This window comes from Aegilops tauschii, chromosome 7 (assembly GCF_002575655.3).
Source record: "Aegilops tauschii subsp. strangulata cultivar AL8/78 chromosome 7, Aet v6.0, whole genome shotgun sequence".
NCBI classification, from domain to species: domain Eukaryota; kingdom Viridiplantae; phylum Streptophyta; class Magnoliopsida; order Poales; family Poaceae; genus Aegilops; species Aegilops tauschii.
In genome coordinates this window covers 629,141,724-629,164,357 of record NC_053041.3, presented here as the reverse complement: position 1 = coordinate 629,164,357, position 22,634 = coordinate 629,141,724, and the positions used below count along the sequence as shown (strand labels likewise).

Genomic DNA, 22,634 nt, shown 5'->3' with positions numbered 1-22,634 from the left:
CTGGAGAGATCGTGCATGGTAACTGGACACACGCACGCACGATCGTTCTGATTGGAGGATTTGACCCTCCCACGGATCACGTACGCCCGCCTCCTATAAAACCCGGCCCGCGCGCCCCCCCGCTGCCCATCCGATCCACCAGTCGACGAAGCAGTTCCGGTCCAGCGCCGCCCCCCGCCGCCGCCGCCAAAGTCTGCAGTCCCCCGTTTCACGTCGCCGATGGAAGAAGGAGAAGTGGTGAGGAAACGCATGTCGCTATCCTTCAAGGCCTGGCTCAGGTTCCCGGTCAGCCGCGTCGGGCGGTACCTCAAGCAGGGCCGCTATGCGCGTCGCGTCGCGCCGCAAGCCGCCGTCTACCTCACCGCCGTCCTCGAGTACCTCGTCGCCGGGGCGGTCGCGGGTAAATCTGGACGCTCAGCTCGAGCTTTTGGGCTCGGCCCGACTTTGCGTCGGCTCGGAGCGAGTCAGGCTCGGCCCGTAACACAAAAAAGCCGAGCCGAGCTGCACAATCGGGCTCGTTTTCACCTCGAGCCGAGCCAGGCTCGACTCGGGCTGACTCGCGAGCCCAAAGCTCGCACGGCAGAGCAGCCCAGCGCAGCCCTTAGCAAATAGCCCAACACGCTATCTCACGCAGGTGACGCAGCCCATAGCCAGCACGCTGCCTTGGCCCAGTTTGCACATCTCCACGCCCGCACGATACGAGAAAGAGAGCGAGATGACATAGCAGCTTCCGTAGGGTTTCCTCGCCGCCGCCGCCAGTAGCATGCCGGACGCCGACGCCGGCTCGCTGCTCGCCCACCCTTCCTCCTCCACCTCGTCGACGTTCTCTTCCTGCTCGCCACCGCGGCCGATGGAGTCGACGGCTTCCTTCTTCGCGGCGCTCGCGTACGTGGTACGTCCACGAGGAGCGCCGCCTCCGTCTTCCTCGCTTGCCGTCGGCGACCTTGCTGGTCGCCGCCTGTCTTCTTCTCGACGCACGCACGTGTTCACGAGGAGCGTCGCGCTGTCTTCCTCGCGAGCGGTCGGCAACCACCCAGCTTCATCAGAGCGCCGCCGCCGTCTTCCTCGCCTCCCGTCGGCGACCACCCATGTGAAGGCCCACATGGCAGTGACTTGGAGTACGCAGGCAGGCTCGGCCCGAGCTCGGCTCGAGTTGGCTCGCGTCCAGGACTACTCGCGGGGTCGGCCCTTGAATCGCATGCATGCAGGTCCTCGAGTTGTCTGGCAACGCGGCCAAGGCCAACAAGAAGAAGCTCATCACCCCTCGCCACCTGATGCTCGCCATCCGCAACGACGGCGAGCTCAGCAGCCTGCTCGCCGGCGTCACCATCGCCCACGGCGGCGTCGTGCCCAACATCAACCCCGCGCTTCTCCCCAAGAGGACCGCCGCCCGCAAGGCCGACATGGAGTCCAACTGGTCCAACAACAACAAGGCCGCCGCCCCCAACTCCCTCTCCCCCAAGAAGGCCGCCGCCGGAGAGACCATCTCTGCCGCCGAGGAGACCACCACCGCTGCCGCCGAGGAGTAGTACACTGCATACATAGGATCGGAGGGAGCCTGTCTTGTTGCCGAGTTGCGTCCTGTATGTATGTATGTATGTATGTATGTAATGGTTCATGCTTTCTGTTCTGTGTATGTGTCGCTGAGTTGCATCCTGTACTCCTGTATCGTCTGTATGTAATGGTTGATAGTTTGGTTGTCTGTACTGTAGTATCGCTGGTTACTCTTTCTGAAGGGCGATCGCTGAATAAATAGGTTCATCAGGGTTTGTCGATCAGAGTGAATGTATTGACTCTCTGGGCATACATATTTATTCATTTCTCACAGCAAAGCATGGCAATGCTATTATCTATCTGGTTTTACCCTTTTTGGTACGTGTTGGATAACTAAATTGGGTGAATAGATTAGGAGTTGCAGTGAATGTAATTTGGGTACATGCATGGTGGAAAGAACATACAGGATACAGGTGCAGTATGGAAACAGCCCGTGATGATCTGCTCATCTATGATACATGAGTACTTATCCGGTATTGTTTATTCTGCCCACCAGTACATATACATATGATGAATATATGTAATACTCTGTACATTTGCATGATCACTAGTACATACTCCCTCCGTCCGAAAATACTTGTCAAAGAAATGAATAAAAATGGATGTATCTAGAACTAAAATATGTCTAGATACATACATTTCTCTGACAAGTATTTCTAGACGGAGGGAGTACATGCATATTTCAAATTCAGTCGTATGACCAACTTCAAAGAGATAAGACATGAAATTATGACCAAATTCTCCCGAAGTTTTTTAGCTTTCCATAATCTGCAGCATTGTGACTGTTCATAACTGAAAAAGAAACAGAGGTGCACCTGAACCTGATCGGTCAGCTATATCTTTTCTACTTATAAGTTATAAGACATGAAATTAGATGATTCATTAATTTTTTATTTTATGTCGCCATTAGCGCTGGTCCGGAAACAGCTTATGCCCTCGTCTTATGTCATCCAGAAAAATAATGGTGTGAATATGGACGACCGTTTCCGGGTAAAAAACTTGGAGGTAAATACACCAATGGTGCTTGAACTTGTCATGGATGTTCACTTTGGTGCCTAAACTTGAAAAATACATCGAACTGGTTCTACAACTTGGCACGAATGGGCAAATACGGTGCTATTGCTGTCTGTAGACGTAATACGCGTTGACGTGGCAATGTATATGGCTGACGTATCACTGACATGGCGTGGGGCCGATTCATAGTTACGAAACAAAAATGCTTAAGCACTATATGACTCTATGAGTAGTGGGCCCGCCTGGCAGTAACTAGGAAAATTAACATAAAAATCAAGACTGCATGAGTCGAACCTACTACCTGCCCCTTGGGCGATGCATGCGCTAGGCACTCCAACCAACATATTTTGTTGACAAATTCCCTCAGATATTATGTACTTAAACAAAAAAAACTCTTATGTACATAAATTGGCTGCAGCCAGTGGCCATGTTGCACACATTTTTTTTAAATGTAAAAAGTATGTACTCCCTCCGTTCCTAAATATTTGTCTTTCTAGGCATTTCAAATGGACACAACATACGGATGTATGTAGACATATTTTAAAATGTAGATTCACTTATTTTGCTTCGTATGTAGTCACTTGTTGAAATCTCTAGAAAGACAAATATTTGGGAACGGAGGGAGTACATAATAATCATAATATTAAAAATTAGATTCGAGTATTCATGTGTTATTAATAATGACCTCATTATACACAAATATCAGTGTGTACACAAAATAAATATATAGAGGTATGCGATAAAAAACTCACTTTTAGAAATATTAAACTAACTATTTAGAAAAAATATTTTAAATATAATATATGAGTGTTCCAAACTGTTTGTAAACAAACATTGAAAATACACAATCATAGATTATATTTAACAATGATATACGAATATTTCAAATATACAGTCATGAAATAATATATATGAATTATAACAATATTTGTATAATATAAATCATTCATTTCTTTTAGATTACCGTTTGTAAATGCTCGTTCAATTATTCAAAGGTTTGAATAAAGATTCACATATTTTAAAAAAATTGACAAATATTTTTAAACACTCATGTATTATAGTTAAAAAGGGATATTCTAAATAATAAGTCAATATTTCTAAAACTTACATGAACAATTTTTGTACGTTATTTATTAAACTCCTCTATATATATTTACTTTCTGTGCACACAAATATATGTGTAGGATGACGTAATTATTACTGACACATGAATACTTGAATCTTAAATTTATTATTATGATTAGTAGTAATATGCTTTTCAGAATTTTTTTTAAATAACGTGTGCAAAATTGGTCACTGTCTGCAGCCAAATTATGGGCACAAGACTTTTAGTTAAAATACATATAAATTGAGTGGCCTTATTTTGTAATAAGTACATGTTTGCTTGCTCGATTCCTGTTTGTCGAACTTTTTCATTCTTCATATTAATTTTTCTAATGTACTGACAGGTGGGCCCACTAGTCATAGAGTCGTATCTAGTACTCAAGTAATAATTTTGTTTCCTAGCTACAGTTGGACCCCACACCATGTCAGTGCCACATCATCCATATTCGGTGCCATGTGGATGCACTTTACGTCTACGGATGAGATTAGTACCGTATTTGCACGTTCGTGCCAAGTTTTAGAACCAGTTTAGTGTATTTTTCAAGTTCAGGCACTAAAATGAACATCTATGACAAGTTAAAGCACCACTAGCGTATTTACCTCAAAAACTTATAACTGAAACTAATTAGAGTGCCAATGGTCCTGTAAATTAGAGGGTTTCTCTTTGTCTAATTTAATCAAATGGTAGTTCCAAGCCTATGCTTAATTTGGCAATTCTACCAACATGAGAGTTGGATTTCTTCAGACACATGATTCGGCGGAGTCCTGTGGGGATTTAATTTTTCCGATGCCGCCATAGCAATCTCCCCTCCCAACCCTAGTAGGGGAAGAAACCAAAAATATCACTCCAATCCTCTCCTATCCACTTCAATTTTCTCCTTACAACTACGTAAAAAAAAAGAGTGTTCTGCCTCGCATCCGTCGACGATTCCACCACCACGTGGCCTCCCAACACCGCCACAACCCTGGCTCCATAACCGCATCGTGTTGCGGCTTGATTTAACCTCTGCCGCACCCATGACTATCGCCACCGCTCTCCATTCTACCTCAAGGAAAGTTGTCATCTCCACCTAGCCACCTCCCACTAGTACAAAATCTGGCTATGGAGGCGGTTTTGGTACACAGGCCGATGGCGGTTCTCATTCCGCCTTAAAGCACATGTCGCTAATACTCGGCACATCGGAGGAAGTTATCAACAAGATGATTGCTAGCAGCCGCCACACACGAACACACACACACACACACACACACACACACACACACACACAAGAGAGAGAGAGAGAGAGAGAGAGTTTGCATCTTGACCATGTTCATTTGGACAATTCTTACACGTTCCATAATTACTATGAAGTTTGCATTATAGAATATAGACATTCTATGATATTTGACTCTTTTACTATGCACTAGACTAAATAGCCTATGCCTCTATCTTATCTATGGAGAAGTTCAACCAGTTGAGCCGTTGATGTGTGACATATATACATATGATTGTGAGACTTCTTTTATATTTAAATAGTTGTCTGCCAATTGTGACAAAGGAGGAAATTATTTCCTATGATTATACGTGTGTTACACGTGCACGCTTACTAGTACAATAGAAGGGAGTTCACCTAATCATCTCTCATCTTGTCCTTCTTATTCAGATTTGGATAAAAAAATCAACTCTGGATTCAGGGTACTACTCGATATATATTCTCAAAGTCGTCGTTTAGTTTAGTTTAGCAGACATCTGTTATATTTTTTGAAGAATATTTATTGTAAGCCGAGGCTAGCTTGTTGTAAGCCGAGAGCTTTTGGTTCTATATGCCAAGTATGTTTTTTAAGACAGCACCATTTTTCACGTACTCGGCCCCTATCAGCTGTTAAGCCGAGTACCCGCCATCACATGGCCTCCCAACACCGTCCCTGGCTCCATAATCGCATCGTGTTGCAGCCTGATTTAACCTCTGCCGCACCCGTGACCATCGCCACCGCTCTCCATTCTACCTCGAGGAAAGTTGTCATCTCCACCTAGCCACCTCCCACCAGTACAACATCTGGCTATGGAGGTGTTTTTGGTGCACAGGCCGATGGCGGTTCTCATTCCGCCTTAAAGCACATGTCGCTAATACTCGGCACATCACAGGAAGTTTTGAAACCGCCTCCACTACCTATACGCGCACGAGGTTGCGGTTCTTCAAGAACAACCGCTTCTGTTGCTTTTAGGAGCCGGTCCCAAAATCTATGGCAAATCTGTTTACAGAGGGGCTATCACGAATCTATTGCAACAACATTGTTGGGGCGTAGCGGCGGACGGCAGCGGTAGTTTCTGACAAACAACGTGGGCAGGAGGGGGGAGCCACCTGTGATTCACGAGTGCATGGGCGCGTGGTCTAGTACGTTTTCGGTGATGCATTGGAACAACACACCGGCTGCAATGGTCAACATAGGAGGAGGATGCACGTGCTTCCACTGGCGTGAATCCGACAGCTCGCAAGGCGGCTTATCTTTGGCAGTTATCAACCAGATGATTGCTAGCAGCCGCCACACACACACACACACACAACGCACCACACAAGAGAGAGAGAGAGAGAGAGAGTTCCTATTTGACACACAACGCACAACCCCCGCTCCCCCAGCGCGCTCTTCTGGGCCTGCTCATGTGCTGTGGGACCCTGTTTTTTTATTTCGTTTTTCCTTATTTTGTTTCTTCTTTAAAGTAATTCAACATTTTAGAAAGTTCCAAATTTTGAAAAATATGGCAAATTTAGGAAAACAAATTTTAGTATATTAGAAAAACTTCATGAATTTGAGAAAAATGTCTAGGAATTAAAAACTGTTCGCAATTTCGAGAAAATGTTCGCGGAATAAAAATATTTGCAAATCCAAAAAAGTTCATATATTCAAAACAAATGGCGAACTAAAAAAATGTTAATTAATTTTGATAAATGTTCATGAGTTTGAAAAATGTTCAGGACTTCCAAGAAAATTGTTGACGAACTTCAAAAATTGTTCTCAAATTCAAAAAAATGTGCATGAATTCTGGAAATGTTCACGGGTTCAAAAAATGTTCACTAATTTTTCTATAAATTCCTTGAATTTAAAATGTATTCATGAATTTTGAATATCTAGGTGAAATAAAAAATGTTTGTGATATCATTTCTTCGTGAATTAAAAAATATATCCACAAACTTGGAAATTATGTTTGTGAATTTGGAAATTCTTCACGAATTAGAAAAATGGTTCGTGATTTTGAAAAGTGTCTGCGTATTCAAAAATGTTCACAAATTTCTTTTGTACTTCTTATTTTCTCTGAGCTAAGACCTTTAATCTACTTAAGGACAAACTACATATATTCCTGCAAATTATATTATGATCCGTATCATAAGAGTTTTTACTATCTACCTGTCATGAACTGGAGTTATTGGATTTCCTTTTGTGTACATATTGTGTATGAAAAATTTCTTTTAGAGAAAGGAAAGTTTAGTATGCTAAACAAGAGGACAAACTTACAAATAAGGAGGTGACATTGTTGAAATTATAGCTTTTCTTCAGTTGATTGAGTTTTATGGTGCAGGTGGGCATGGCAATAGTTGAAGGAAGATTCAGTGGTTGAGCATTAGGTACGCTGCAATTACGTTGATACTCCTCCACAAGATCATGCCACCATTGGAGGAAATTTGGCCTACTAATCTGCAACGAATTTTATTGGCAATAAATTCTGCTATCAATTTTAGTTCACTCTTGTCTTACTATATATTGTAGGTTAATTCACTTTTGAATATTTTCATGGGCCTTAAGATTAACCTATCCTTATTCCATTGCACAATCCCAAACCATGGAAATATTAGTTAAAAGTTTTATTGTGGATTCACTGGATTCATGGTATCATTTTAGAACATGTTTTTGCTATGTCATAATATACGTAAGTAGGTGTGTCTGATTCTTTTTCGGTAAGAAGTATTGGTGCAGAGATTGAAGAAAACCTTGAGAGGGTCCAACTTCTCTTAAGTGTGCTATTGTTAGATAATGATTTGTATGGTATCTCATATTTTTCTTTCAGGATAGAAGCTATTGTTATCACAATCGCACCTGTATCAAGGTGATGCACTTTATGTGTCATTATCAATCAACGGGAACTCTACCAAGATGAAAGCATTGCCTTTAAAAGCACTATGTCCAATGCTTCTATGTGTAAAATTGAATGACATTGTGATCAGTTAGATTGGTGAGTTGTTTCGTGGCCCTGCACAATTATAACTGATGATTCATGTAGTATTCAAAGCCTTCACGTGACATCGTTCTACTTATCAAGGTTGAAGTTTATTTGTGAATCTGCCGTTATTCTCATGCATGTATGACATGAGCTTGTTCTTAAATCAGATAATATATTATCCTTTTTTCCTTATATTTTTGGGAAAATTTGTGGTCCATGTAATAACTATGAAGAATCATATTATGATTTTACTTCTTTTGTTCACTTCTTTAAAAGCCAGTGTTTATCCCATGCCACATTATATGGCCTTTATGAGTTAGACCTCTGAGAAACTTTACAATTTTGTTCCAAGTTTGCATCTTGACCATGTTCATTTGGACAATTCTTACACGTTCCATAATTACTATGAAGTTTGCATTATAGAATATAGACATTCTATGATATTTGACTCTTTTACTATGCACTAGACTAAATAGCCTATGCCTCTATCTTATCTATGGAGAAGTTCAACCAGTTGAGCCGTTGATGTGTGACATATATACATATGATTGTGAGACTTCTTTTATATTTAAATAGTTGTCTGCCAATTGTGACAAAGGAGGAAATTATTTCCTATGATTATACGTGTGTTACACGTGCACGCTTACTAGTACAATAGAAGGGAGTTCACCTAATCATCTCTCATCTTGTCCTTCTTATTCAGATTTGGATAAAAAAATCAACTCTGGATTCAGGGTACTACTCGATATATATTCTCAAAGTCGTCGTTTAGTTTAGTTTAGCAGACATCTGTTATATTTTTTGAAGAATATTTATTGTAAGCCGAGGCTAGCTTGTTGTAAGCCGAGAGCTTTTGGTTCTATATGCCAAGTATGTTTTTTAAGACAGCACCATTTTTCACGTACTCGGCCCCTATCAGCTGTTAAGCCGAGTACCCGCCATCACATGGCCTCCCAACACCGTCCCTGGCTCCATAATCGCATCGTGTTGCAGCCTGATTTAACCTCTGCCGCACCCGTGACCATCGCCACCGCTCTCCATTCTACCTCGAGGAAAGTTGTCATCTCCACCTAGCCACCTCCCACCAGTACAACATCTGGCTATGGAGGTGTTTTTGGTGCACAGGCCGATGGCGGTTCTCATTCCGCCTTAAAGCACATGTCGCTAATACTCGGCACATCACAGGAAGTTTTGAAACCGCCTCCACTACCTATACGCGCACGAGGTTGCGGTTCTTCAAGAACAACCGCTTCTGTTGCTTTTAGGAGCCGGTCCCAAAATCTATGGCAAATCTGTTTACAGAGGGGCTATCACGAATCTATTGCAACAACATTGTTGGGGCGTAGCGGCGGACGGCAGCGGTAGTTTCTGACAAACAACGTGGGCAGGAGGGGGGAGCCACCTGTGATTCACGAGTGCATGGGCGCGTGGTCTAGTACGTTTTCGGTGATGCATTGGAACAACACACCGGCTGCAATGGTCAACATAGGAGGAGGATGCACGTGCTTCCACTGGCGTGAATCCGACAGCTCGCAAGGCGGCTTATCTTTGGCAGTTATCAACCAGATGATTGCTAGCAGCCGCCACACACACACACACACACAACGCACCACACAAGAGAGAGAGAGAGAGAGGGAGAGCTCCTATTTGACACACAACGCACAACCCCCCGCTCCCCCAGCGCGCTCTTCTGGGCCTGCTCATGTGCTGTGGGAGACGCCCCGTTTTTTTATTTCGTTTTTTCTTATTTTGTTTCTTCTTTAAAGTAATTCAACATTTTAGAAAGTTCCAAATTTTGAAAAATATGGCAAATTTAGGAAAACAAATTTTAGTATATTAAAAAAAACTTCATGCATTTGAGAAAAATATACAGGAATTAAAAACTGTTCACAATTTTGAGAAAATGTCCGCGGATTTGCAAATCCAAAAAATGTTCATATATTCAAAACAAATGGCGAACTAAAAAATTTCAAGATTTAAAAAATGTTAATTAATTTTGGTAAATGTTCGTGAGTTTGAAAAATGTTGAGGACTTCCAAGAAAATTGTTCACGAACTTCAAAAATTGTTCTCAAATTCAAAAAAATGTGCATGAATTCTGGAAATGTTCACGAGTTCAAAAAATGTTCACACATTTTTCTAGAAATTCCTTGAATTTAAAATGTATTCACGAATTTTGAATATATAGGTGAAATAAAAAATGTTTGTGATATCATTTCTTCGCGAATTAAAAAAACATCCACAAACTTGGAAATTATGTTTGTGAATTTGGAAATTCATCACGAATTAGAAAAATGGTTCTAGATTTTGAAAAGTGTCTGCGTGTTCAAAAATGTTCACAAATTTCAAAACAACGTCTCAGAAATTGCAAAGAAAAAATGAAAAAAAAGGATAGGAAATAAGAAAGTAAAAAGTAAAAATAAAAGACGAAAAAGACAGTGGAAAGATAAATCAGGAGAAAAGAAAGGAAAAACGGAATCTAGAACAAACCTAAAACTGTGTGGAAAAAACAAGAATGGGCCGGCCATACCGAGGTCGTTATCCAGCGACCCACGCGCGAAAAAGACAGTGGAAAGATAAAAAATAAAAGCAAATCAGAATTGGGGCAGAAAATCTTCTCAAAAAAAAAAAAGAATGGGGGTAGAAAAGGGAAGGAAGGAAAGACACTTTCTTTCTTCCCCAGACGTCCTGGATCTCCCGCCGTAGACGAGTGGCCGGCCGGCCGCCTGTCTGCCTTGGCGCCGGAGACGGGAGCGGAGCACCGCCGGCGACCCGGGAGGAGGAGGTCGCGCGCATCTTCCTCAGCGTTGCCGTCGTCCCGGCGCCACTGAGGCACGCGCCGCGGAGCCTGAGGAAGCGCCGGCCGGTAAGTGCACCACCGTGCTACTTCACTGAATCCCTTTCAGCCCCACATCGGTAGTTTAGAATTCCCGCTTTGGATGTTGGCTCCTTGTCTCATTTTGGTTTGAACACCTTCAAGGTAATTGATGAAATGCCTCTAGAGCTGCAGTTAAGAATGGGGAATTTTGAGAATCCATACCATATGAGCTGCAGCTATGAATGATTTTCAGAATTCACTGCACGTCATGAACGTTTGCAGAGGACCAAAAAGGCAAAGCAAAGTTAGGGACATCAGCTGACCATCACCATACGGCGGTCAATTTGTTAGAGTAACGTACAATTCAATACAATATATTAGTGGTAGTTCATGCCAATGTTATGTTTGCTTGACTGTCGGTTTGTTATCAGCAAAGATTTAATTGAGCATAAAAAAGATGTAGGCAGCGATTCCATGGCTCCAAGTCATAATAGTCAAGTTATGCTGTTGCTATTCTGTATGGCTGAGAACACCACCCAATGTATAAGATAAGAAAAGATCTATTCTTCTTGTTGGGAGTAAGCATTTTGGCAGGTTCTGTTCTGTGTCCAATTTAAAATCATGTACAGAGAACATTTTGGAGTAATTTTTTGATAGTTTGTTTAATACTGCTGTGGTACCGGGATTTTTTGAAGCATACTTGCTGAGTATAGGGTAAATGGTTCTCTGGTTCTGATAGTGATAACCTAAGGCCACTTAGACTAGAAAGTGGAAAAGATGAGCCATTACTATACAATTTCTGTTAACTCTCTTATATTTTCAGAAACATTTAGTCGTATCATGCATTCCTCTGTTCTTGCTCTGGTATTCCTGAAGATAAAGCTCTGCTGCGTTTATGTTGCATAACTCTCTGATCAGAAATTTATCTTGTCAGTTCTTCTCCTCAGTCCTGAGGATAAATGTCTCTTTATTGCAGATTGGTAAAATTCAGACTTCTTTTCATCAACGGGTGCAAATTGCTTCAAACACCGGAGAATATGTTAATTTGACAGAAGAGCTTCTCTGGAACTGTGCAATTATTGAGTGGCAGGTACAGGGAAAGCAGCAAAACGATGCCAATAGTTATTGTTTTTGTTAAAACTTCTTGGATCTCCATTGTATCCTACCCTCGACCTCCATATGGCATTTGTGCTTCATTTTTATTAATATGTTGCTCCTATCTCTCTGTCTTTTTTTTTTTCGTATTTGTATGAATTGGCGCTTCATAACACATCGTAATATTAGTAAGGCAATGTCTAATATGAATGATTATCATTGTTCTTTTAAGGGTATTTCAGTTGACACAATTATACTGTTCTTCTCATGTTCATATGTTCAATATGAGAATGAGAACATTATAGCTTTTTGGAAAGATAGAAGTGAGCTTGGGGTACTGATTTTGATCTTGAACCCTTTTATTTTCCGTGTTCACTGGTGCTTTGTTAATTGGCAAATTACATTGAGTTTTCATGATTCCTGTTCTATTCATGTCTATTCAAGTCTGATGCCATATAAGCGTTTGATAGAAGTTCAGTTGGAAATAAAAACGGTTAAACAAGAATCCAGAAGTTTTTATGCCATGATGCTTACACACAAGAACATATACTGGAACAATAGAATTAACAATTCATGGAACAAGATACTATGATAAATATTTCGATACTGAATTAGATCCTATTACCATTTGTGTCAGAAATTGCATGCAGTACTCATTGTGATATTCTGATGAAACAGATAGGAGATATATATGCTCAAAAGCAATGGAAACTTGTAATCAGCATCAGAAGAGATGGACAAAGAGCATATGAAGAAGGCTATCCTGGAGCAAGAACAAGCATTCAGATAACAGGTATTTTGCTTGTCCTTCAACCTATCAGAGAGAAGGTGGTTCTGTAGAGAGTTGCAGTACTGTAGAATTCATACTTAAAGCAATGAGTGCAGCCACCTGGTCGTCACACCCAATTAGCATCATTTTATTCAGTTTTATCTATACAGAATCTTTTCATCATGATCACTTTATGTTGTACGACTGTTTTAGTTTGCCATGATGATTTTATGGCATGTGGAAGCTTAACGTTGTCAGTTGACTCCTTTCTTGCATCGGTCCTTGGGCTGTCATTCCTTCTCGTTGTGGCCTATGTTGAACACGATGTTGGTGCCACATGTCCATTCGTTTATATGTAATCGCCTAAACATTTATCTATTGAACATCTTATATGATCTGAGACGTCATTGTCCCCTTGCTAATCGCTATCACATACTGAATTCAACGTGCGTGAGTAACCGACCACACAGTTAAGCTCTAGGTAGGCTTGCTCAAGCTTACACTGGTGGTCACATCAGATGGATGGATGGAAGCATGCATGCATGTAAATTGAAATCTGCTCTTGGAGGTACCATACCTGCAAAGAAAACCAGTCTGTAGGATAGTATTGTTGTGTTACCAGCTATTGGAATAGAAATAAAAATGAAAACCAAGCTAGGAGAACGTGGTGACAGACGGGATTTTCGCATAGCTCTTCCTCAAAGTAAATAGGAGCAACGGATAATTGCCCAAGGAATTGATGTCCACAGTCAAATAACAGATAAATTTTTGTCCTTGGCCTCATAGAAGATACCAGTAGGTAATGCACATGGGCCAGTGTGCTTGGAAGCAATGCTTGGGCATAGCGAAGAACTGGAAGAACAATCAAAGTCGGTCGAACCAAAAACAATACGTAGATGGGTCTCACCCAAGAAGGAATCTGAAACTGTCTGTGTGCATAGGCCAGCGAGGTAGCTGCAACTTGTTGCAGTGGAGCCAGCCACCATGCAGAAGGGCTCGCATTCCTGGTTGAGTTTCCAGGACAGGTGTGTGCCAAATGTAACAAATGTCAACTATCTCACATGGATTCCCTTTCATGTACTGCAGCGCCTAACTGTGCATACGTCCTTGGTTGCTTAGTTGTTTAACAAAGAGTTGAATAATGTGATCTTAATGTAGTATATTACGCTGCTAGTGGTAGTTGTTTTAGTAGTTGAGGAGTAAATTAAGCGCAAATGGGCATCTTGTTTGTGTATATCCAGTCAGTAGTCAACCATCACCATTAATGCGTCCAGATGATTTTATTAATTCCATCTGCCATCAAAGTCGAAAGGTCTCACCTTCTAATCTCTCCCCTGCTTCAGTTCAGGGGTGGGGTTTGCTTTGCTTTGATTTGATATATCGCCGGCCATGAGGAACTGCTTTGTGTCATTGACGGGAACTGCGACGACGGTGCCCTCGACCTCTCAGTGCGAGGGCAAGATCCTCCAGTCAGAAGATTTCAGGCGCTTCGCCTTCAAGGAGCTCAAGAGGGCCACCATGAACTTCTGGCCGGATGGCTTGCTCAGTGACGGCCACTTTGGGTCAGTGCACAAAGGCTGGGTGAACGAGGCTACCTTCGCCCCGGCCAGCTGGGGCACCGGCATGCCCATCACCGTCAAGAAGCTCAACCAGGGAAGCGTCCAGGGCCACATGGAATGGCTGGTCGGTGCTTCTCAGTACCAATCAATCCCAATTCATTCATCTCTTCAATTCTGCATATATGTAATGTATATTCATGGTGAAATTTCTGAATCCATTATTACTGAATACAGCATGTTCTTAATTTCTGAATCTCATGTGCAGGCTGAAGTGAAATACCTTGGCCAATTGTCGCACCCCAATCTGGTGAAGCTCCTAGGCTACTGCAACGAAGACCGTTCTCAGTGTCTTCTTGTCTACGAGTTCATGCCACAGGGGAGCTTGGAGAACCATCTTGTCAGGAGTATTTGCCTAATATCTAACCTTCTTCTAGCCTTCAAGTGATCTGTTAACACCTCCAAAATCCAAAGAATAGTGGGATAACAAGTTTGGTTGAATGATGTAGGGGGCTTACATTTCCAGCCACTGTCATGGCATCTGAGGATGAAGGTAGCTCTTGGGGCAGCCAAGGGGCTCGCGTTTCTCCATAGCGGCAATGTCCCTGTCATCCAACATGAATTCAATACATCAAATGTTCTTCTCGATTCCGTATGTTTCTGTTCTTGCCTTCTAATTCAATAGGGAAATAATTTATTCAGTGCCTTATTGGTGCAAATTGTGTCAATTGATGGATTGCAGAGCTACAATGCAAAGCTGTCTGATTTTGGGTTGGCGAGGATGGAACCGATGGATGATCTGAGCACAGATGTACATGCAGCCCCTGAATATGTTGATACAGGTAAATTAAATTAAATTAACACATAGTCGAATTAATTCATAATATGCTTTGGTCTCATTTAGATGGTTCTACTGTGTTTTGTTAAAACCTTCAATTTAGAGTGTCTATTTTTTTTTCGCGAATACGCAAAGCTTGCGTATCATTCATTGATAGGGAGAAGGTTAGTAGTACAAGAGAAATGGGTGGGAGACGCTAGAGAGCTGCGTGCACAGGGATGGCGCAGGAACTAGCGTGAGCATGATGGAACATGGGTTTGCTCAGCCCCAAAAAAACAGAAGAGTCTACGGCGCGATCGTAGCTAGGCCCTTTGCGCCGGCTCGCTTCCAGGAGTGCACATCTTCCTTGATGGTTTGCAGGAGCCGGGTAACGGAAGGTGTGCAACCGTCAAAAACGCAGGCGTTCCGGTGTTTCCAGAGAGACCATGCCGCAAGCAAGATGAGCGAGGAGATGCCCTTCCTATGGGCGGCGGGAGCAGCTTGCGGTGCCATGCCACCAGTCCAGGAAGTTGTCGGTCGGCAATGGCGCAGCGGCGTCGGGGTAGCACCAGGCGAGTAGGTCGTGCCAAATTTGCCGCGAGAAGGGGCAGGCAACCAGCAAGTGCTTCATCGATTCGATGACTTGGTCGCAGAATAAGCATAGAGGGTGATGCGGCAGGCCGTGGCGAGCAAGGCGGGCCGACGTCCAACAGCGGTCTTGAAGCGCAAGCCATGCGAAGAACTTGATCCGGAGGGGAGCCCAGGTTCGCCAAGTCAGCTGCCAGTGGGTAGCGCGGACTGACCCGTGGAAGAGGGCGGCGTAGCAAGATTTAGCGGAGTATGTGCCATTGTCTGTCCACCGCCATCGTAGGATGTCGGGCTGGTCTTTGAGGGTCATGCGGCTGAACCGAGAATGTCGCGAATCCAGGCGCGGTGGGTGAGCCCATCCGCCACCGTACGCTGCCTGCGCCGCCGCTTTGGAACAAGACCTGCAAGGTTGGGCGCCAGCTCGGGGATGGAGCGGCCGTCCACCCAGTGGTCTGCCCAAAATAGGCAGGATCTGCCATTCCCGATGGCCTAGGATGTCGAGGCGCGAAGTATTGCTCGGCAGTCTGGGTCGTTGGGGAGCTGGAGGCGAGCCCAGGGACGAGAGAGGTCGGTGCGCTGCAGCCAGCACCAGTGGGTGCGGAACGCGATGCCGAAGCTGCGTAGGTCCAGGATGCCCAAGCCGCCGTATTCCAAAGGGCGACAAACTCTCTGCTAGTTGACGAGGCAATGCCCGGCCATGCCGCCCATGCCATAGAAATTCCCGCATGATGCGGTTGACGCGCTTGAGAACCGGAGGGCAGATCGCCATAGCCATGAGAATGTGGGATGGCATTGCAGCTAGGACGTGCCTGACGAGGGCGAGGCGCTCCCCTCGGGACAACATGGATGCGCGCCAGGATGAGAGCTTCTTCACCATCCGGTCCACCAGCGGGAGAAGTGCCGAAGCTGGCACCTTGCGCACGGATAGCGGCAGACCCAAGTATGGGATGGGGAAGGTGGAGACGGGGCAGGACAGCGCGGCTCCAATATTCGCGGTCTCCGCATCGGTGCACTGAATAGGGGTGGCAGAGCACTTGTTGAAGTTAGTGTGCAGACCTGAGGCGGCGCCGAAGACTTGAAGGATGGATCGCACCGCGGTCAGCTCAGCCGCGTCCGGGTGGCAGAAAATGATGTCGTCGTCGGCGTAAAGTGAGACGCTTGGAGCCAAGTGGCGAGCAGCGAGCTGCCGGAGGATGCCAACGTCCAAAGCGTGGCGCAACAGGGAATTCAGGGTGTCGATAACCATTGTGAATAGCATTGGCGAGACCGGGTCGCCCTGATGGAGCCCTTTCGCGTGCTGGATGTGCTGCCCAGGTATGCCATTGACGAGCACTCGCGTGGAGGCCGTGGAGAGAAGGATCGTCATCCACGCGCACCAGCGCCTCCCGAAGCCAAGGTGCCGCAGGATCTCAAGGAGGAATGGCCATGACACGGCATCAAAAGCCCGGGCAATGTCAAGCTTGAGTAGGACGGGGTTGGCTTTGCTCTGGTGAAGGAGGCGACCGGTCTGTTGCACGAGCATAAAGTTGTCATGGATGCTCCGACCGGTGATGAACGCGCTCTGGCTCGGGGAAACAAGCTCGCCCAGCCTCGGTGCCAGCCGTAGGGAGAGTACCTTGGCCACTAGCTTGGCCACGAGTGGATCAGGCTGATAGGACGGTAGTCACCAAGGGAGACCGCATCGGCGCGTTTAGGGAGCAGGGTGACAAACGCTTCGTTGAGGCACTGGAAGCCTCGCCCGTTCATGTGGTAGATCTTGTGGAAGGCATCCATGAAGTCGCCTTTGACCACCTCCCAGCAGCAACGGAGGAATTCAGCCGAGAAACCATCGGGACCCGGAGACTTGCCCGTGGGAGTTGCTTGATCGCGTGCCACACCTCCTTCTCCGAGAAAGGGAGCTCGAGCTCCGAGAGGTCAAAGGTCCTGGGATCGATGGCGTCGAGGTTCAGCGAGCAAGCGCGCACATCACCGGAGCCAATGATCTCCGATAAGTGGTCGAAGGCAGCCGCAGCCAAGGCCTCCTCGCCGGAGACGGTCTGGTTGTCGCGTCGGAGGGAGAAGATGCGGGTCCGCTGCTTACGATGAGAGGCCTGGAGTGTCTATTTAGCATGGAAGAGATACTAAAAATGCTCTGCACTACAGTTTTGCTTGTCATGGTTGGTTGAGCTTTTATTTTTTTACGATAAGGGTTGGTTGAGCTTTTATTTTTTACGATAAGGGTTGGTTGATGTTCTTATGCAGATGGTATGGTTGCCATGAAGGCTGAAGTGAAGCACTATGAGAGCATTAAATAACACTGTTAACATTCTTGGGTTGGGTGTTGAGTTCTTGAGGAGGCCATATTAGTTAGTTACAGGCGTGCACAAATGCTCCAATCTATCATGGTTATAGACATAACTTGACCCCCCTTCACCTCATGCGCTACATGTAGATTAACGAAGTATCACCACTATCTATATTTGGCGAGATCCATTACTTGTTCTTTTAGTTAGTTTTTCCTAGGTGGGGATGAGCTGTGTAGTACAGTGTGTAAATGTGTAATCCCCATATAACATTCGAAATGTGCACACTAATCCTTGTTAACAGGGCATCTGACGATGAAGAGCGACGTATACAGCTTCGGTGTGGTGCTGCTGGAGATTCTAGCAGGCCGGCCAGCCCTAGACAAGAACCGGCCCTCCATCGAGCATAACCTGGTGGAATGGGCGCGGCAGTACCTGACGAGCGAGCGCCGCATCTCTCACATCATGGACGCGCAGCTCGGCGGCCAGTACTCCCTCGCCTGTGCGCATAAGGCTGCCACACTGGTGCTCCAATGCATCTCGGTCCACCCAAGAGACCGACCGGGCATGGAGCAGGTGGTGGCGGCACTGGAGCAGCTCCAGGACGCCAATGAGACTGGGGCGAGCGGTCAGAGTGATGTACGGCTGGGTATGGAGCAGGTGGTGGCGGTGCTGGGGCAGCAGCTTCAGGACGACAAGGAGACCGTGGCAAGCGGTCAGCAGAAGGTGAGTGGTGGTGGTGGCGGTGCCTGTGGCTTCTTCAGGATGTGTGGCGGTGGCCGGCAGTAGCAGCCAGTGGCGAGGCGGCTGCGCGCCAATGAGCAGAGATGAATTCACTGTAGAGGGATGATTTCGTCTCTCAGAGTCAAATGAGCCAGCGACCAGACTAGCTTGCGTTGTTCGCTTCCAGGTCATGGATTCAGAGTCTAGTTTGCAGCGGCACTCACTCATGGGTCATGGCAGCATTTGCATCTCTGCCGCCTTCAAACCGGCCATTCTCCAAGCAATGACATCATCCTTCACCCTCTGGGCAACATGCTGGGGTGTTGCACATTTGCTATTGAAGACTCTGCTTTTTGCTGGAGAAACGAGCCTGATGAGAGAGTGCTAGAATTTCCTCAGGTTGTTGCTGGTAGGGATGCATTCTGGGGGGAAACTGAAGTGTGCGACCGCCAACGTCCAAACAGTTCGGGCGAAGGTGCAATCGACAAAGGGATACCTGACTGATTCAGGATGCTATCGGCAAAGCTGCCAGATTGGGTTATTAGGCCATCCCAGCATGCCATCTTCTCCCCTTCGAACCATTGCTCCCCATGGATGACACCCATGTGTGACCTCGTCGTCATTGGCCGTCCCTTTCAAGGTGAGATGGTCAGCTCTTCCTCCTCGTGATTCTGGTTCATGGAACATATTAGTCAGCTAAGTCTCTTCTACTAAGACACAAAGTTAATTCATTGACTTCCTTTGAATTTAGGTCAACATTAGTGTTGGTTCGAGAAACAACTTATGCTCTTTTCTTAAAACTTGAATATTGCATCCAGTCTCAGGGTAAACAACTATCTGTCCACAAGTGTATTATTTATGCTGCAGCAAGCGTGGCATTATCATACCAATTCAGAGTGCAAATGGGTCTGTAAATTGAAGCTTTTTTTTGGCAAATTTGTTTATAGGACAGTGTTAAATCTTTGCTTAATTTGGGTAATTTTACCAATATTACACTTACATTTCTTCAGAGTTCAGACACACATGATTCAGTAGAGGTTCCCAGTGGGGATGTTTTTGACGAAACATCTCAAGTGAGCTGGATAAGAAATGCCTTATTTATCTGGCCTGCTGCTTTCACGGCTTAAAAATTGGACGTGGATAACTGCCACACGTGTGGCAGGAAGGGAGGCGCACCACACTCTCTAAAGCAAACAGATTGCCACGTCATCGCATGCATGCATGTAAGAATCTTTTTGGATTTTCAGTTTTTAAAATGTTTTATCTCTCAAATGAAAAATCCGATTGAAGATCTGTTTTCACCATTAAATCCATCGCGACGAGATCTTCGAAACTAAATCTCATATCAATATGTTTCGACTTTTTTTTAAGGTTGAAAGTTGCCATGTCTATTGCACATGAATTGCCATGATGTTTACACTGAAGTTGCCATGATATGTTCCAGCTATTTTTTTCTACATTTAAAAGTAAATTTTGACATATTATAAAATGGGAAATTAAGAAACTAGACTTGCTATGAACCATAAAGTAAATTTTCCATGATACATGCACTTAAAATTGCCATAGTTCATAAAAATATAATTTTCATGATCAAAGTACTGGAATTGCCATAGTCAAAATACTAAAATTGTCATGCTCTATAAACTAAAATTGCCACATGGCAACTTTAGTGTAACACTATGGCAAGTACAGTGTAGACATCATGGCAATTTTTGGCAAAAAAAAAAATCGTCGAAACATATCAACATGAGATCTAGTTTTGAAGATCTCGTCGAGACGGATTTAATGGTGAAAACGGATTTTTAGTTGGATTTTTTAATTAGGAGATAAAACATTTTTAAGCCGAAAACCAAAAAGATTTCCGCTGATGTCATCTGTTTTGATGTGGCAAAATGAATAGTACTGCAGGCGTTTGGATCATGTTGCTTCGTGCCACATGTGTGGGCGTTAACATTTGCCTAAAAATTTAGACAAGTTGTAGTTCAAGTGCTCAAGTAGTATAGGAGTAGCACAGAACTTAGTATAGGAGTAGCACAGAACTGCAGCTCCACATCTTTGTAAACATCCTGAAGCAAGTAACAATCCACCAGACTGCCATTTATCAATTTGGAATGATAGCCTTTTCAATGCAAGTGGAGCTCTCCCTTGCAGGCCATCATGGATTCTGCAACCTTGGCAATATAATAGCCCATTAGCTCTCCCATAGTGTGCAAACAGAATCACTACATTTGATTCTAGTGCTAAAGTTTGACAAAGTTTATAGAAAAATATATAACCATCTACAATATTAAAATAGTTTCATTTGATCCGTCATGAAATATATTTCCATAGATGTTATCAAATATTGGCACATTTTTTTCTGTAGACTTTGTGCAAATTGACTTAACCTCAATCAATTTGGAATGGAGTGAGTATATCCAACTACCTTTTAACTTTCTTGTATAAATAGCAAGTGATAAATAGTAATATTAATGCTGACTGAGCAAACAACCCGTGCAGGATAACCAACCAGTTCAGTTCCCATTCCATGAATTGATTCATTCATTTTTATTTTATTTTGCATATTACTAGTTCTTTTCAGCTCATTTCCAATCAGCGAGGCGGCAGAATCCTCAAAACAAAAACTTCACTAATCATATCCCTTCTGTATAAAGAAACAAAACCATGGCAAAACCTGAATTTGCAAAAGTAAGAAGCACTAATTTCACATTCAGAGACAATAACGTCTCCGCCTCCCTATTTACACCCCGATGCTGCCGCTTCGCCGCCAACTACGGTTGCTGCTGTCGGCTACCACCAAACTTCCTGACAACGCGGCAGGTGCCACCGCCGCTCGCCTTCCCCTGATCGCTCACTGCGGTCTCCTTGGTGTCCTGGAGCTGCTCCAGTGCCGCAACCATCTGCTCCATGCTCGGCCGGACACTCAAGTAGCCAGAGAGGCACTTGAGCGCCAGCGCGGCGGCCTTCTGTGCGCCGGAGAGGGAGTACTGACCGCCCAGCCGCGCGTCCAGGATGTGGGAGATCTGGCGCTTGCTCCTCAGGTGCGGTCGCGCCCACTCCACCAGGTCTTGCTCACCGGATGGCCGGTTCCTGTCCAGTCGGCGCCGGCCGGTCAGTATCTCCAGCAGCACCACCCCGAAGCTGTACATGTCGCCCTCTGCTGTCGGATCCTCTGTCAAAGCAAAGATTCAGAAATGACTAGTTCATATTCTTTTGAACGAAATGCAGTCACTGCCATATTCAGATGCTGCAGAGGAACAGACAATGATCTAGCTTGGATATAAGTATACAACCCAACATGGATTAACGTACACATTATCAATATTATATAAGGATTAGGCCTTGTACAATGGGAGATGCTTAGGGAGGTGCTTAGGAAAAAGGATTAGGCCTTGTACAATGGGAGATGCTTAGGGAGGTGCTTAGAAAAATAAACCGGATTTTTTCTGAAGCACCGGTGCCTATTTATATAGAAGAGACGTTTAGTTAAGCGTCTACCCTGTACAAATAAGCACCGGTGCTTAAGAAAATCCTGGTTTATTTCTCTAAGCACCTCTCCTAAGCACCTCCCATTGTACAAGGCCCACTACACAGAGTTAATTGCACAGAAGTACCACAATTGAGGCATCACATGCAGATTGGTATCACGATTGCTAATTTTTACGTGTCAGTGCCAGCATTGCTCTAAACTTTTGCAAAAAGGTCTAAACCGCGTATAAACACGTATTGACGGTGTATCTGACTGGCGTGGGCCACCTGTCAGGCGCCGACGTGGCATTTTTTTACAGAAAACCCCCTTACTTTGCATGTAATCACATAAACGCCCAATTATTTTGCGTGGCAATTTTTTTACAGAAACCCCCTTACTTTGCATGTAATCACATAAACACCCAATTATTTTGCGGGAAAAAGGCTCCGGTGAGAGATTTTTTTCGTTCGCAATATTACAACACCAAATTGGACTTTTTTGAAAGTTTTTGTTACGTTGGACAAAGAAATTAAATAAATGAAAAAGAAGCGCCCACAGGACTCAAACCTGCAACGCGCGGTGCACAAGCTGGGCGAGCTAGCCACCACGACAAAGCCACTGCTGTGTCAGTGTGCAGGCATTGGCCAATTT

At 44.6% G+C, this 22,634-nt stretch overlaps 3 protein-coding genes across 7 annotated transcripts; 2 read left to right on the top strand and 1 right to left on the bottom strand.

The window, feature by feature from the left end:
* The first annotated feature begins 219 nt into the window (after positions 1–219).
* On the top strand, positions 220–1,778 carry LOC109758714 (protein H2A.5-like). The gene is made up of 2 exons (XM_073503150.1): positions 220–477; positions 1,209–1,778. Exons 1-2 carry the CDS (start codon positions 220–222, stop codon positions 1,527–1,529), a joined length of 579 nt encoding a protein of 192 aa, XP_073359251.1. The 3' UTR covers positions 1,530–1,778.
* Positions 1,779–10,464: 8,686 nt separating this feature from the next.
* On the top strand, positions 10,465–20,690 carry LOC109758699 (receptor-like cytoplasmic kinase 176). Of its 5 annotated transcripts, none has more exons than XR_012189894.1 (9): positions 10,465–10,732; positions 11,661–11,774; positions 12,458–12,572; positions 13,892–14,231; positions 14,373–14,511; positions 14,614–14,756; positions 14,847–14,946; positions 18,096–19,154; positions 19,525–20,690. XR_012189894.1 is itself a non-coding variant. In XM_045231126.2 (8 exons), the coding sequence occupies exons 4-8, from the start codon at positions 13,938–13,940 to the stop codon at positions 18,578–18,580; spliced, it is 1,221 nt and encodes a 406-aa protein (XP_045087061.1). In that variant the 5' UTR covers positions 10,465–10,732; positions 11,661–11,774; positions 12,458–12,572; positions 13,897–13,937; the 3' UTR covers positions 18,581–19,462. The 5 variants fall into 5 exon arrangements, 3 of the variants coding, with proteins under 3 accessions (XP_045087061.1, XP_020173156.1, XP_020173154.1); XR_002231861.4 differs by having other exon boundaries at positions 13,892–14,291; XM_045231126.2 differs by lacking the exon at positions 19,525–20,690 and having other exon boundaries at positions 13,897–14,291; positions 18,096–19,462.
* A 73-nt stretch (positions 20,691–20,763) lies between these two features.
* On the bottom strand, positions 20,764–22,023 carry LOC141027908 (receptor-like cytoplasmic kinase 176). Its single transcript, XM_073505515.1, has one exon. The coding sequence runs from the start codon at positions 21,661–21,663 to the stop codon at positions 21,286–21,288; it is 378 nt and encodes a 125-aa protein (XP_073361616.1). The 5' UTR covers positions 21,664–22,023; the 3' UTR covers positions 20,764–21,285.
* Between the last annotated feature and the right edge of the window lie 611 nt (positions 22,024–22,634).